This window comes from Montipora foliosa, chromosome 6, assembly GCF_036669935.1.
Source record: "Montipora foliosa isolate CH-2021 chromosome 6, ASM3666993v2, whole genome shotgun sequence".
Taxonomy (NCBI): Eukaryota; Metazoa; Cnidaria; class Anthozoa; order Scleractinia; family Acroporidae; genus Montipora; species Montipora foliosa.
In genome coordinates, this window is record NC_090874.1 from 52,292,925 (window position 1) to 52,305,424 (window position 12,500).

At 38.2% G+C, this 12,500-nt stretch overlaps 1 protein-coding gene across 1 annotated transcript in view; it reads right to left on the reverse strand.

Annotated features, from left to right (window-relative positions):
* The window catches only part of LOC138007712 (uncharacterized), a 28,409-nt gene that overhangs the window by 10,178 nt on the left and 5,731 nt on the right, over window positions 1-12,500 (reverse strand). The window contains exons 3-7 of the mRNA XM_068854770.1: window positions 11,541-11,939; window positions 10,598-10,749; window positions 8,942-9,110; window positions 5,018-5,100; window positions 1,607-1,838 (exon numbers count right to left, since the gene is read on the reverse strand). Coding sequence (XP_068710871.1) covers window positions 1,607-1,838; window positions 5,018-5,100; window positions 8,942-9,110; window positions 10,598-10,749; window positions 11,541-11,939 — 1,035 coding nt within the window. The remainder of the gene's footprint in view (window positions 1-1,606; window positions 1,839-5,017; window positions 5,101-8,941; window positions 9,111-10,597; window positions 10,750-11,540; window positions 11,940-12,500) is intronic.

Sequence of the window (12,500 nt, forward strand, 5' to 3'; positions counted from 1 at the left end):
CTAAACAACAGCACCGCGCACCGGTGGCTCAGTTGGATGAGCACCGGGCTCCCATGCGGAAGGTCGTGAGTTCGACTCCGGCCGCACCAACACTCAGGGTCTTTAAATAACTGATGAGAAAGTGCTCCCTTTGTAATTACATCCGCAAATTATCGGGATAAGGACTATGATAAACCATAAGCCCCGTATCACAAATACCTTCCATGTTCATTAGTTCCCTGTGGGACGTTAAAGAACCCACACACTATTCGAGAAGAGTTGGGGATGAAGTACCCAGTGTTGTGGCTGTCCTTTGTAAGTATATGGGTGGGTGGGTATAGCAGGTCCACATCAGCTGAATAGCTGCCAAAACTTCAACCTACTCAAGGAAATAAATATCAAACAAACAAACCTAAAACCACATTTCAGTACGTCTACCGCGAGAGCAACCACCCACCAATCACCACAAAGAACATACCAGCCGGTATCAACAAACGACTGTCATCCCTTTGATCGGACAAAGCATCCTTCGACCAAGCCGCCCCTCCATACCTAAAAACACTCGACGAGAGCGGATACCACTACACTCTACACGAGCCAACTACGACTACCAAACGGAAAAACAGGCAACGAAGCAACATCCTATGGTAAAACCCTCCATTCAGCAAAAACGTCAACACTAATATCGGACACAGATTCCTCCCCCTAATGGACAAACACTTCCCTCAAGACCACAAACTTAGAAAATTCTTCAATCGCAACAGCGTCAAGACCAGCTACAGCTGGATGAACAACACTAAAAAAATTATCGACAATCACAACAAGCGCATTTTGAACTCATCGGGAAATACTGATGAAGTCGCAAACAGCACAATTGACAACAAAACATGCATATAGCTCTTTGGCATTACAAAGCTTTTGCTTTCATGTCCAAATTGAGCACTCTACTAGGATGAGCCATTCCCGCTAGCAATTGCGCATGCTCACTATCTCGCTAGTTTGAGCACTTTGGGAACGCTTAGCTGTACCACATGTGTGGGACATATGGGGTGGTTTATAAGCTTAACCCCAATCCTAGGCATTAACACTGCACTGATGAGGCCCAGAAGGTCTGCAGTTAGTTAGATAGAAAGATGTATGTCTAGGGTTAAAGACAAATATTACTTACAATTCTTCTCTTTTGTTTACACCACGGGATAACCTTAGCTTTACACATATATTTTAGCCCCCATGCATGTCTACAGTAAAATAATCTGCTTAATTGTGAAAACATTGCCTTACACAAATCTTTAGAAACTCTTGAATAATACACCAGTCAATGGTCCAATGGACCCCCTCCCCTCCCCCTCCCCTCCCCGGTCCCGGGAAAGGGTAGGGAAATTGACAAAGCATCAAGGCAGAAAGCATCGATTTCCCCACCCCTTGGGCAGAAATCGGAATCAAATTCCCCTTCCTCAAAGGCTAGAATGTCTCAAGTCATACCAAGCTAAGACGGGAAAAACAAATGCAACTTTTTAGGCAGGATAACTACAGTAAATAACTGAAATGTTCTTCATTTTTACTGATGTTGGTTGTTTGGTCATTTTTACTGATGTTGTGGTTTCCACTGAGTGGTGCTTAAACTTACCTGTAATGGCTGGGATATAAAATGATTGGCTCATTGGACCACACCCAACACGCGTACACATTTGAATCGTCACAGCATAAGATTGATTCAGGCGTAAATTGGTCAAATTGCCAGTTTTATTAGAGATGCTGCTGGGCACCTTGACTTCTGCGGCGGCCATGCTGTTGTTTGACATCCAATACTGAAGCACAAAGCGGGTGATTATTCCATTCCAAGTCTCTCTTGTTGGCAACTTTGCATTGTTAAGAAAAGAACACAAGAATTTTAAAAAAAGGAGAGAGCGAGAAAGAACATGTTGGTTGGTTTCTTTGATGTAAATGTTGTGGTTCAAATTTTCTCTTGCTTTAAAATTTTTCAAACCAGTTCAATTTTGATTTGTCTTAATAGGCCATTTCCGAGTTCATGCCTGCCTCCTCTTCAAAGCGAGTCTAAGTGCGAAGTTTTTGTGATGGTAATTAGTTCTACTTGACATATGAATGAAACCTAATTTTCATCACAAAAACTTCGAACTTAGACTCGCCTTGAAGAGGAGGTAGACATGAACTCGAAAATGGCCTATTAATTTTGTCTAATATTCATTATCATAATCTGAAACAAAGGAAAATCGAAATTGAACTGGTTAAAAAAAAAAATGAACCAGGAAAAAAAACTTGAACCCCAACACAAACATTAAATCAAACCTTGAAAGACTTCAAGTAGCATACGAATTACAACAAGTTCTCAGAGTGGGACTTAAAAGAACAGGCAGGCTTTTTTTTTTCTAAAACAGCAAGGAAGCAATTGGAAGTGTTGCATTCTTTTTTCATAACGCTAGACATGATAAATTTTGCATTTTTCATAAAGTCAGCATAATTTGTCTCCATGATATTTAAACTTGCTATTACGAGGATATGCCACACAAGTAATCATACTCCTTTTTCCTTCTAATAATATTAGTTTACTCGGAATTAATGAATTATAAATTCGCCCAGAAGTCATTGCGCACCGTGACTGAATTTCGTGTAATACGAAATTACCCAAATGGCTGACATTTTGTTTCCCGCATGATTCGTCTAAGTGTATTCAAGCAATCATATCACGCATTTGGACAAGCCGTCATTTGAAAACAAAAACAAACGACCGGACGGACGGATTTTGGGCGAATGTAGGCCTTTAAGTACTATGTCCACGAATGACAGTCCTATTGCACTGGTTCATTATTTTACACTACAGAATTGTATTAGTATGTGTAATCAAATGGCGACGAGTGAAATTAGGAAATAATTTCAAAATTCTAATAATTTCCCTCGCCTAAAGGCTCAGGAAATTATCAGAATTTTGACAAAACGCAAGTGAAATTATTTCCTAATTTCACGAGAAAACCATTTGATTACCTTTTAATGTCGTGGGTGACAAATTACGCTCACAACCGTAATTGTAAAATCGCTCGAGTACTTTATCCAACTGCTCGGGAAGAATCATCTCCAGGTTTTTCTCAAGGCTATTTACGTCACACCTTTTCTCAAAAACTCTCAAGCATGCAAGGGATATCTCTGTTGGAGAAACAGGACTAAAAAAGCTTTTGGCTCAATAGGACGATAATAGTTTCTACCACTGGAAATCAAGATACCAGCTCTGCATTCAATAGCTTGTCTTGCTTATACTGGCAGAAAATACTTTGTATGCGTCGATTTTCAGACATGGTTTGCATTCGAAAACCATATTTAAGCACCCTTTATGATCACAATGGCTTAAATTCTTGTGACCGTCGTTTTATGCCGTCTGTGTTGTACACTAGTGCACTACACACTATGTCATTTCACCGGGCTGTAAGAGTAGCGAAGATTTTAAGTCCGTGGTGGTAATAGGCCCGCACCGCGTGCATAAATCACGGAATTAAATTGGTCTGTTGGAAGCGTGCTTGAGTTCAACAAATGAGCCCCAAAATCGGCCAGAATTTGTGACGCTGATGAATCATAAAGCAGCTTCTATTCCCAAAACGATGGAATTACCTGGTGATAAATAACCTCGTATAGGAGAGTGAGTTTTTGGGGAAAGAGTAAAACACTGGCCCCTAGTCCATGGACTACCCCGATGAACTACTCAAATGGACAACCCCAAAAATACTATTTCAAGTGAGTACTATTGGTCGTAAGCAGAGTCACAATTAGTTCTAAGCCTAAACACCCATTTGAAATAGTCGAACAACCCATTTTAAAAAGGTAAGTTTTCTATAATTACTGTTGTGATGGACTATTACTTCATGTAAGTGAAGAGAGACCCGTGCAATTTTGCTTCGCGAGTTGTTAGTAAACAAGCAAGGTATTATTAAACTTGATCGCGGCGGCCGCTGAATTCGATGTCACTTTCGATTTTGCCATTTACTTGTGCAGCCAAAAGTAAATGCGCAACAGGAAAATTGAGCGTAGCAGAAATCTCCCAAGTAATGTTTTCGCTGATGGTAACTTTTTGTATTCGCGGTACAAAAATTTATGATGTTTTCATGTCGCAAATTTTGTTGCGTGCTGATGGCAAAATATTAAATATTTTCTTATTCTCCATCGACACTTCCTGAAAACTTCCTTCTGCTCCTCCTAAAAACTGTGTATAATATTTATTTACTTTTTCATGAAAATTGTTTTGGATAAAGCAGGCTAACAAGATCTGTACCTTGTTGGTTCACATTTTTGAACGTTTAAATAGAACTTTCAGTCCTAATTGTTTCTCACAGCAAGTCGTATATTTTTAGGTCACCCATCCAGATACTAACACCGCCGGACAGGGTTTAGCCTCAGTGAACTTTTGTCGCGGAAAGCTGTCAGACGCTCAGAGTACACGTTAAAAACTTTCAGTGGAAAAGCTTGAAAAAAGCCTCAAAGCCAATGCTTCTCGATTCCCTTTTATTTTCTTCAAGCTTTCTGGGTTTAGCATTTTACTAGTGACCACATGTCTTCTCAGGGGGCAACAGTATTTACCTAAGAATCTATTATGGCACTAAAATGATGTATGGTACCAAAGGAATATTGTGTACAATTGGAGCTACATATTACGCAAGGGAATTTAAATCTCTTAGGAAACAAAGCGTAGCTCAGTTGACAGATATGGAATAAAGCGCTGTTACCTGCACTACCACACGTATGCAATGCGTGCCCATTTTTTTCATGGCCCTCCTTATTGAAAAAAACTGTGAACCTCCCTTGCTTTCCACCCCCAACTCCCCCCCTCTCTCCCCCACCGCTAATTTCTGACAAGTTCCTTATCACCCCATCAATGAATAATTGACAATAATACACAACCAAGAAATAATACAATTGAAAAAGGTTTTAATATCTTCCAAAAAACTCTCGAAAGTAGTATGAGACTCATCGTTCAAATTTGCAAGCAAAGAAGAAAAGTTCGCCTCATACACACAAGATGAGCTAATACACATACCGTCCATGTTACCATGACATCTCTGAACTCTCCATGCACATTAAATGTCATATTTGCATTGATATATGGATAACCGCTGGGTTCTAAAATTCAAATAAACTGGTATTGGCAAAAACAAAATAAATGAATGATGAGGAACATTGCAACTTGGAAATGTCATATCTTAAACTATAATGTCCCCCCCTGCTAAACTTGGGAGGTTGGCTGAACAGTTAGTGAGTGACTGGTTCAAAACCAATTCAAATAACGTATTATAAAATCATCAACAACTCTTTTTTAAGCTATATTGCTCTTGATTTACTGTCTAGGCTAGATAAGATAAGATAAGATAAGATAAGATAAGATAAGATAAGGTAACTTTGGCTAGTAAATAATTGACATGTTCACTTTTATCCCTTATTCTATTTAAGATTTCTTCCCACAATTTCCAGAATCCATTAGGCGAATTAGGTTTACATAACTTAAAGAGTTCAGAACCAGCTTAAAGGCATTGACACTTGTTGAATTTTGCATGCGTAGTGGCAGCTGGTTCCAATTTTTAAAAACTCTATTGCTAAAGAAGTCATGCGCTGATCTTAATGGCTGATGAGAAGTGACATTAAGATTACGAGTTCGATAAGCTATATTCGTCCCAAACATATTGTGAACATAGTCCACAAAACCGTTGATTATTTTGAAAGCCTTGTTTAAGTCACCACGCATTCGACGTTCCAGTAAAGTCATTAATCTGAGACACTGTAACCTTGAAATCACGATAAGGGAGTAGGCCCATGCCCTTGGACAACCCACACGTCCTCGCGTGTAATTAGGTTTAGTTGCTAGCAATAAATACGTTTGTATTTATGCGTGTCTGAATTTACCGCAATGTCGCAATCTTGCTTTGCAACCATGAATGGTTCGACATATAAATTTAGGATTACAATCTCCGTGATATCAAACGACAAAACACATTTCACTCTGACTTGGTTTTTAACCCCTTCGCATTTTTTAGAATCTTCTTACGGAGATTTCGGGCGACATGACCATGATTTTCGGGCGACATGACAAAGAATTTCGGGCAACAGGACTCTGGTTTCGGGCAACATGACTTCGGGCAACATGACTTTCGGGCGACTTGACCGTAATTCCCCTCGTAAACTGTCTTTTGCAGTCCTCAATTTCGATCATAACACCCGACCAGTTTCTGTGTCTTGCGGTTGGGGCCCACACCTGCACTGCGAATTCCAAATGGGGTCTGACAAAAGCTTTGTAAAACTGGTATCAGCACTTCTGGTTTCATAGATATGACATTCCTAATGATCCATGACGTCCTTCATTTTGCTTTTCCAATCATTATTCCTCCCAACAAAGGGTATCACCAGCTGAAACAACCACTCCCAGATCTCTTTCCTTTTCAAGCACTTGCAAGGGTGAATGGCCCATCATGCAGTTATTCTTAGGGTTGTCTCAGTTACCAATATGCAAAACGCTGCACTTTGATTCATTAAATTTCATTTGCCACACATCAGCCCAATGGGATAAGCATTGTAAGTCCGACTGAATGGTTGCAGGTGATTGTGCGTTCCCTATTAACTTTGAGTCATCAGCAAATAGCGTGGTTGTATTCGTTATCTGGAAGTCCAATTAGACTAGGTCTACTACATGCCCATCCTCTAAAATAGTATTGATCGGCTTGATAGATTCTGTGCTACAGTGTGTACAAAATTATTATAACAATAACCCCTTAGGAGCCCCAGGTTGGATATGCCCAGTTGACAAGTAAAATTGTCTGGCAATAGACAGATCAAAATCTGTTAACACTCACTCCCAGGAGTCAATGGGTTAATGAAGGGGACATAGTTTTTGACTGGTTAACCCAATGACCCCTTAGGACCCCTTTCTCTACTACAAAAACTACACGTAACCCTGCTCTGACGAAGGGCTAACGCTCAAAACGTCAGCTTTTAGAATCTCTGTACGGGGTCAAATTACATTATCAACTCCGTTGATAAAACCTAACCTTAGGAGCCCTAGCTAGAATTCTCCCATTTGAAAAGTAAAATCATCTGGCATTAGACAATTTAAGTAAAATCTTCTAAAGTGCTACTACAGCTGTATGACCAAAAATCAATTCTACTTTTTCTTTGTATTTGAAAACTATGTTAACTGAACAAGTGACCAAAGTTTTGAGCCTACATTTCAAATGAGACAACTGTTTAGTTTGACAGGACTAGTCAGATGACTCACTAGTTTAAAAATGCAATATGTGTGGACATGCCTAAATAAATATGCAGCAGGGGAGTTTCGAGCTTTCAGACTTTTAAAATCGTGTTTTGCATGTATAATAAGCTGCGTTTACACGCTGCAATTTTAAGCCAGTGAGTCAGCTATGTTGTCATCTTATCCTCGAACCAACCCTCTGAGGTCCAATCGGTCAATCTTGAATGTGAGTAAGGGCAGACCGTGAAATCCAAAACTTGCATTCAAAGCAAACAACCTTTGGATATAATTTGAAGCTCACAATTTTGCCAGTCAGGTGTCAAGCAAACACGCTCTCAAAATCTAAAAGAAAAAGGGAAGTGAATTTTTTGATCATACTGTAGTAGCACTTGAAGTCTTGACCACTCCCTGGAGCCAATGGGTTCTTACTGGAACCACATGCTCACATGTAACTTGCGATTCATTAACTGCATGGGATCAAAAACTAAAGTTTGTTCGAGTGCACTCAGGAAGATTTATATATAAATTTATTTGCTAATTATTTCAAGTGCTCTAACTAGATTTTCTAGTCTACGTTTGCTAACTCCTGGCTAAGTTGACCGTTGAGACCAGCTTATAATCTTACAAGTTCGTCATTGCACCTATTTCCCAGTTCATCTTCAATCTCCTTAAAAGCTAACAGAGCCCATCTTTTGTCATGATACATGTGTGGAAATCCTATAGTGCGACAATGTGACTGCAGGTGCATCCATGCAGTCATGCTGTGACTCTAGTGCACAAGCTTACTTTTGTTGATTTTGTTTTTTCTTTATGCAATTCATGGTGATCAGTCTTTTTCTTGATTTCTAATGTAATCACTGTATTTTGATAACGTCAGACATCTCCTTGGTTTTATTTCATCAGATGTGATTCAACAGTGACATTATCCATTGTTTGCAAGCTAGAATGAAGGAACATGCATGGTCTTGTTTCAATGACTCAATAACTTCTCTGTAAGAGAAGGCATTCTAATGAACATGATTGTTTTTAATAAATTATATAATTCATTGTGTTTTTACACTGTGAGTCTTCATGCAATGTATCTGAGAATTAACATGGGCCGAACTATCAATAAGATTCTCCACACGCGTGGTCATGATTAAACAACAACTTTTAAAATTTGGTCAACACTCTACATACATGTACATGTATTTTCTCACTGGTTTATGGGTATCAAAGTTGATTCCACCTGGCTTTCATCTTCAAAAACACCTTTAATTGTCAGAAGTTGTCGATAGACACCATGTTAAATTTTACAGCCTATTTAACCAAATGTTATTGATAGACATTGTGTTAAAATTATACACCCTAGAGTGTCAATATGCATTCACCAAAATCTTGAATGGACTGGCGCGCTCAAACGGCATTAACGCCATCCAAGACTTGTGCGAACAAAGGAAATGTTGAATCAATGTTAAGGGAAGGCATAAAATTAATATTTATTTAATGTCATATATTAATGCGATACACTTATATCACATTATATACAACAATCATTTTAACTCATCTTTCAACAAATGATATGACTATGTTACATAAACTTTTCAAACACCCCAACAAATTCATTCAACAAAGTATTGAATGCATGTTGAAGCAAAATATTGACACTGTTTGAAATTAGGTTTAAACTGCCTCTCTGTATGCTTGCACAGATGCACAATTCCCTCTACCAAAACATTGCTGTACCTTCTTCCAATGTTCTATATGAGAATGGGCCAATGAACTTTCCATTTGTAGCATCTCCAAGGAGTGGTGATATTGCACAAGCAATGTAAATGTGGTACAAGGTGTACGGACGAAGTTTGGTAAAATCACGCCGCATGTCATGCAAATAATTGCCCAAAAATTCTATGGTCTAAATAAATAAAAAATAGCAAGATTGGGATCAATCATTAAAATCCAGTAATAGTTATAACATATGAAAGGCTCTGGTTTCCAGTGTCCTTTTGCAAAAAAGTAACGTTCCCTCAATAATTTGCAGATTATTTTTGGTACTAACTGAAGGTATTATTCTCACTGATGAGTGTATTTTCTGACGTAAAAACTGAATTCAAGAGCCCAGATTAATTACATTATTTTACAGAGAAGCTTCTAGCGCTTTGCTCCAGAAACATATTACACGTTGATCACATGGAATAACTTTACTTATATAGCCATACACAATAATATACACTGTAGTCACGTGGGATCATCATTGATCATCACAATCCTCTATTGATCTGACTCTGGCAAATCATGGAGGTACACTGTAGCTGTAGAGAGGAGTTCACTATTTAAGTCAGCTTAATATCGGTCACCCAATTAAAACGCAGACTGTGCAGACCAGGGGTAAAATATGGTGTTACCCTCACTATTGTTGAAAGCTAATCGTAAACAGGCTAACCGAATTTTCATTTTGCAGATGGTCTGCACAGTCTGCAGTCTACGTTTTTCAGTGTGAGTCCCGCTTAATATGGCCTCTTTCTGTCCTAAGATTTCCTTGGAAGCATCCTTAACCCATGGCCAACTGCTTGGTACGTACATTGTACCTCTGTGATTTTGAATGATTGCAGTAAAATAACTTACAAAACATCTATTTATTAATTATATTTTAAAGTCCCTATGACGCTTATTTTTTTCCCGTTTTTTAACTTTTCGTTAAAATATCTATAGTGCCTGGAGTGTAGTACTTTAAAAAAAATTCCCTCATAGAGTATCCACACGTTTTAGCGGGCGTTTGATTATACGCAAACAATTTTGACTGAGCCAGCTGGGCCCTCAGGTAACTGATGACATCAAAGAAGTACACGTAAGTTGATTGCATCTCTTCAGAAAGAAATGTGCAAAAAGGTAAGAATAGGAGTCTTGTTGAAAATCTAGAGCTCATTGCAAAGTCTTTATAGAAATGTTGGACGATAGTTAGCAGTGAATGTTCTGAAGATTCCGAATGTAATTACATTCTTGACTTCTGTGACGTCACTAGTTAGTTACCAGCACCCAACTGGATAGGCCAAAAATCAAAGGCCCGCTAAAATGCGTCCAGACATTATAAGTACAAGTGAAAAGTTTAAAAAAAGCATCACAGGGACTTTAAGAACATGATCTTTATGAACACTTTAGCCAATTAACACAATAATTAAATGAACAATGTATTTACCACAAAAACAGCTATTTACATGTAGGAACCTTATTTTTGTCCGTCGGTTCTACCATTGAGACTTAATTGGCTAATTTAGATGATGTAAAAAATCTCCAATTTCTTCAGAGTAATCCCACAGAAATTGACAATGTCCTACACGTCAATCTAGCTTGTACCATGCAGTACCTATGATACCATTAAAAAGGCTACATTCGTACGAGTACCTTATTTTTTCCAGTGTCTCCCAAAGTTATGACTAAAAAATATGTTAGGAAACTCGTAAAATCTCTCATGTCCTTTGGAGCATTCCACATCAAAGACAATGTCCGTCTCTTCTCTGTTATGACGTAAATGTTTTCAGGTTTTGTACACTTCACTAGTAAATGCAAATTAACAAATCAGCAGCTGAGCTTCTTTACATTGAACATAAATTTGTCAATAGATTAGTAATGAAAAAAAAAACAGCCACATTTTGAAAAAGACACCTGCATTGAATCAAAGTTATTAATTAAAGGTACTGTTCCTTCATTTTGCATGTGACATCCACATCTCTCAAAAGGTTTGGAGATTCAGTTCCTAAAAATGCTGTGCAAAAACGGTTACTCCAAATTGTTGGCAGATTCATACAACCCTGCTTGTCAATTGACTGCTCTAACCAACAAACCAACGATTGATACGGCGGGTCTAATTTGCAGGTCGCAGGTCGCAGGTCGCAGGTTGCAGGTTGCAGGTCATTGTTTCACCAATACAGAAAGTATCCTAAACATTCTTAAAAGCTAACCTTAGGCCTAATTAGGCCTAAACAAAAGTTTTTAGGCCTAAGGTTAGCTTTTATGAATGTTTAGGATACTTTCTGTATTGGTGAAACAATGACCTGCAACCCGCGACCTGCGACCTGCAAATTGGACCCACCGCGATTGATAACATTGATTGATCAATCTTTTACTGAGTCAGTCAGTCACTACAGACAAAATTAATTTTTCTTCATGTCCATAGACAACAAGGCCATAAATGTATTTTTTGTAACCAGAAATTGACAACAATAATTAATTAGATTGGTCATTTTAATACATTAATGTAACCATTTCAAAATAAAAGGCCTCGATCAGCAAATAAATTGAACTGAAAAATAATTAAAAATGAAAATAAGTTCCCAAATACATGTACCTGAATTCAGTGGTTTGCATATGATCTTAGGGCTGTAACTATCACTTTGCACATTTCCAAAGTTGATGACAAAATGGATTGCAGCCCTTCCTACAGAAGGCTTGGTGTAATTAAACAAATGTGGGAACAATGCTTTGACAAGAAGTGTGATATTACAAGTGAAAATGGTATTGCTACCATTTGGGTTCATGGCTGTGAACAAATCCAAACAATGTTTGAATATACTGAAACCATGTGGAGGTCTGTTACAGAACTGATTTTGTGGAGAAGGGTTGCGACAGTAGAGCACATTGTAGGTGAATCGTAAGTCACTTTGCTTGTTCTCAACAGTGTTCCACAACAACAAAGTTCGAGGAGGCACTCTTCCAGTTGATACACACTGTGGTTTCCTGATGAACTCTACAAAAATAAGGCAACAAAACTGAATAGTCAGTAGCACTTCAGCAGTTTTGTCCTCAGTATTAGAGAACTTAAACAAAGTACCACTGTGATAAAAAAAATCTTAGACTAGTCTTATTTTTCTTTGGATTTCAGAACTAATAGTATGTTAACTGAACACTAATTTTAAAAAGACAACTGTTTGTCTCAACTGGAATTTTCCTATTTATTGTCCCACCGTTTAAAACTTCAAGATATTGAGAGAGATGGATCAAGGAGAAATTATGACGTCAAAGGCTCACTAGTTTATAAATGCATGTGTACACCGCAGCATTAATATACAGCGCAGGAGTTTTGGGCTTTCATACTTAGTCTAGTCTTTTAAACTCGCATTTTGCAAATGAAATAATCTGCATTCACACACTCAAATTTTAAGCTAGTGAGCCTTTGACGTTACTTTTCCCTGGACCCAACCCTTTTAGGTCCAATCAGTCAGTCTTGAACGTGAGTAATGGCATATCATGAAATCCAAAACTTAAACTCAAGAAAGTAAACAGCCTTTAGATAAAAGTCAAAGCTCAA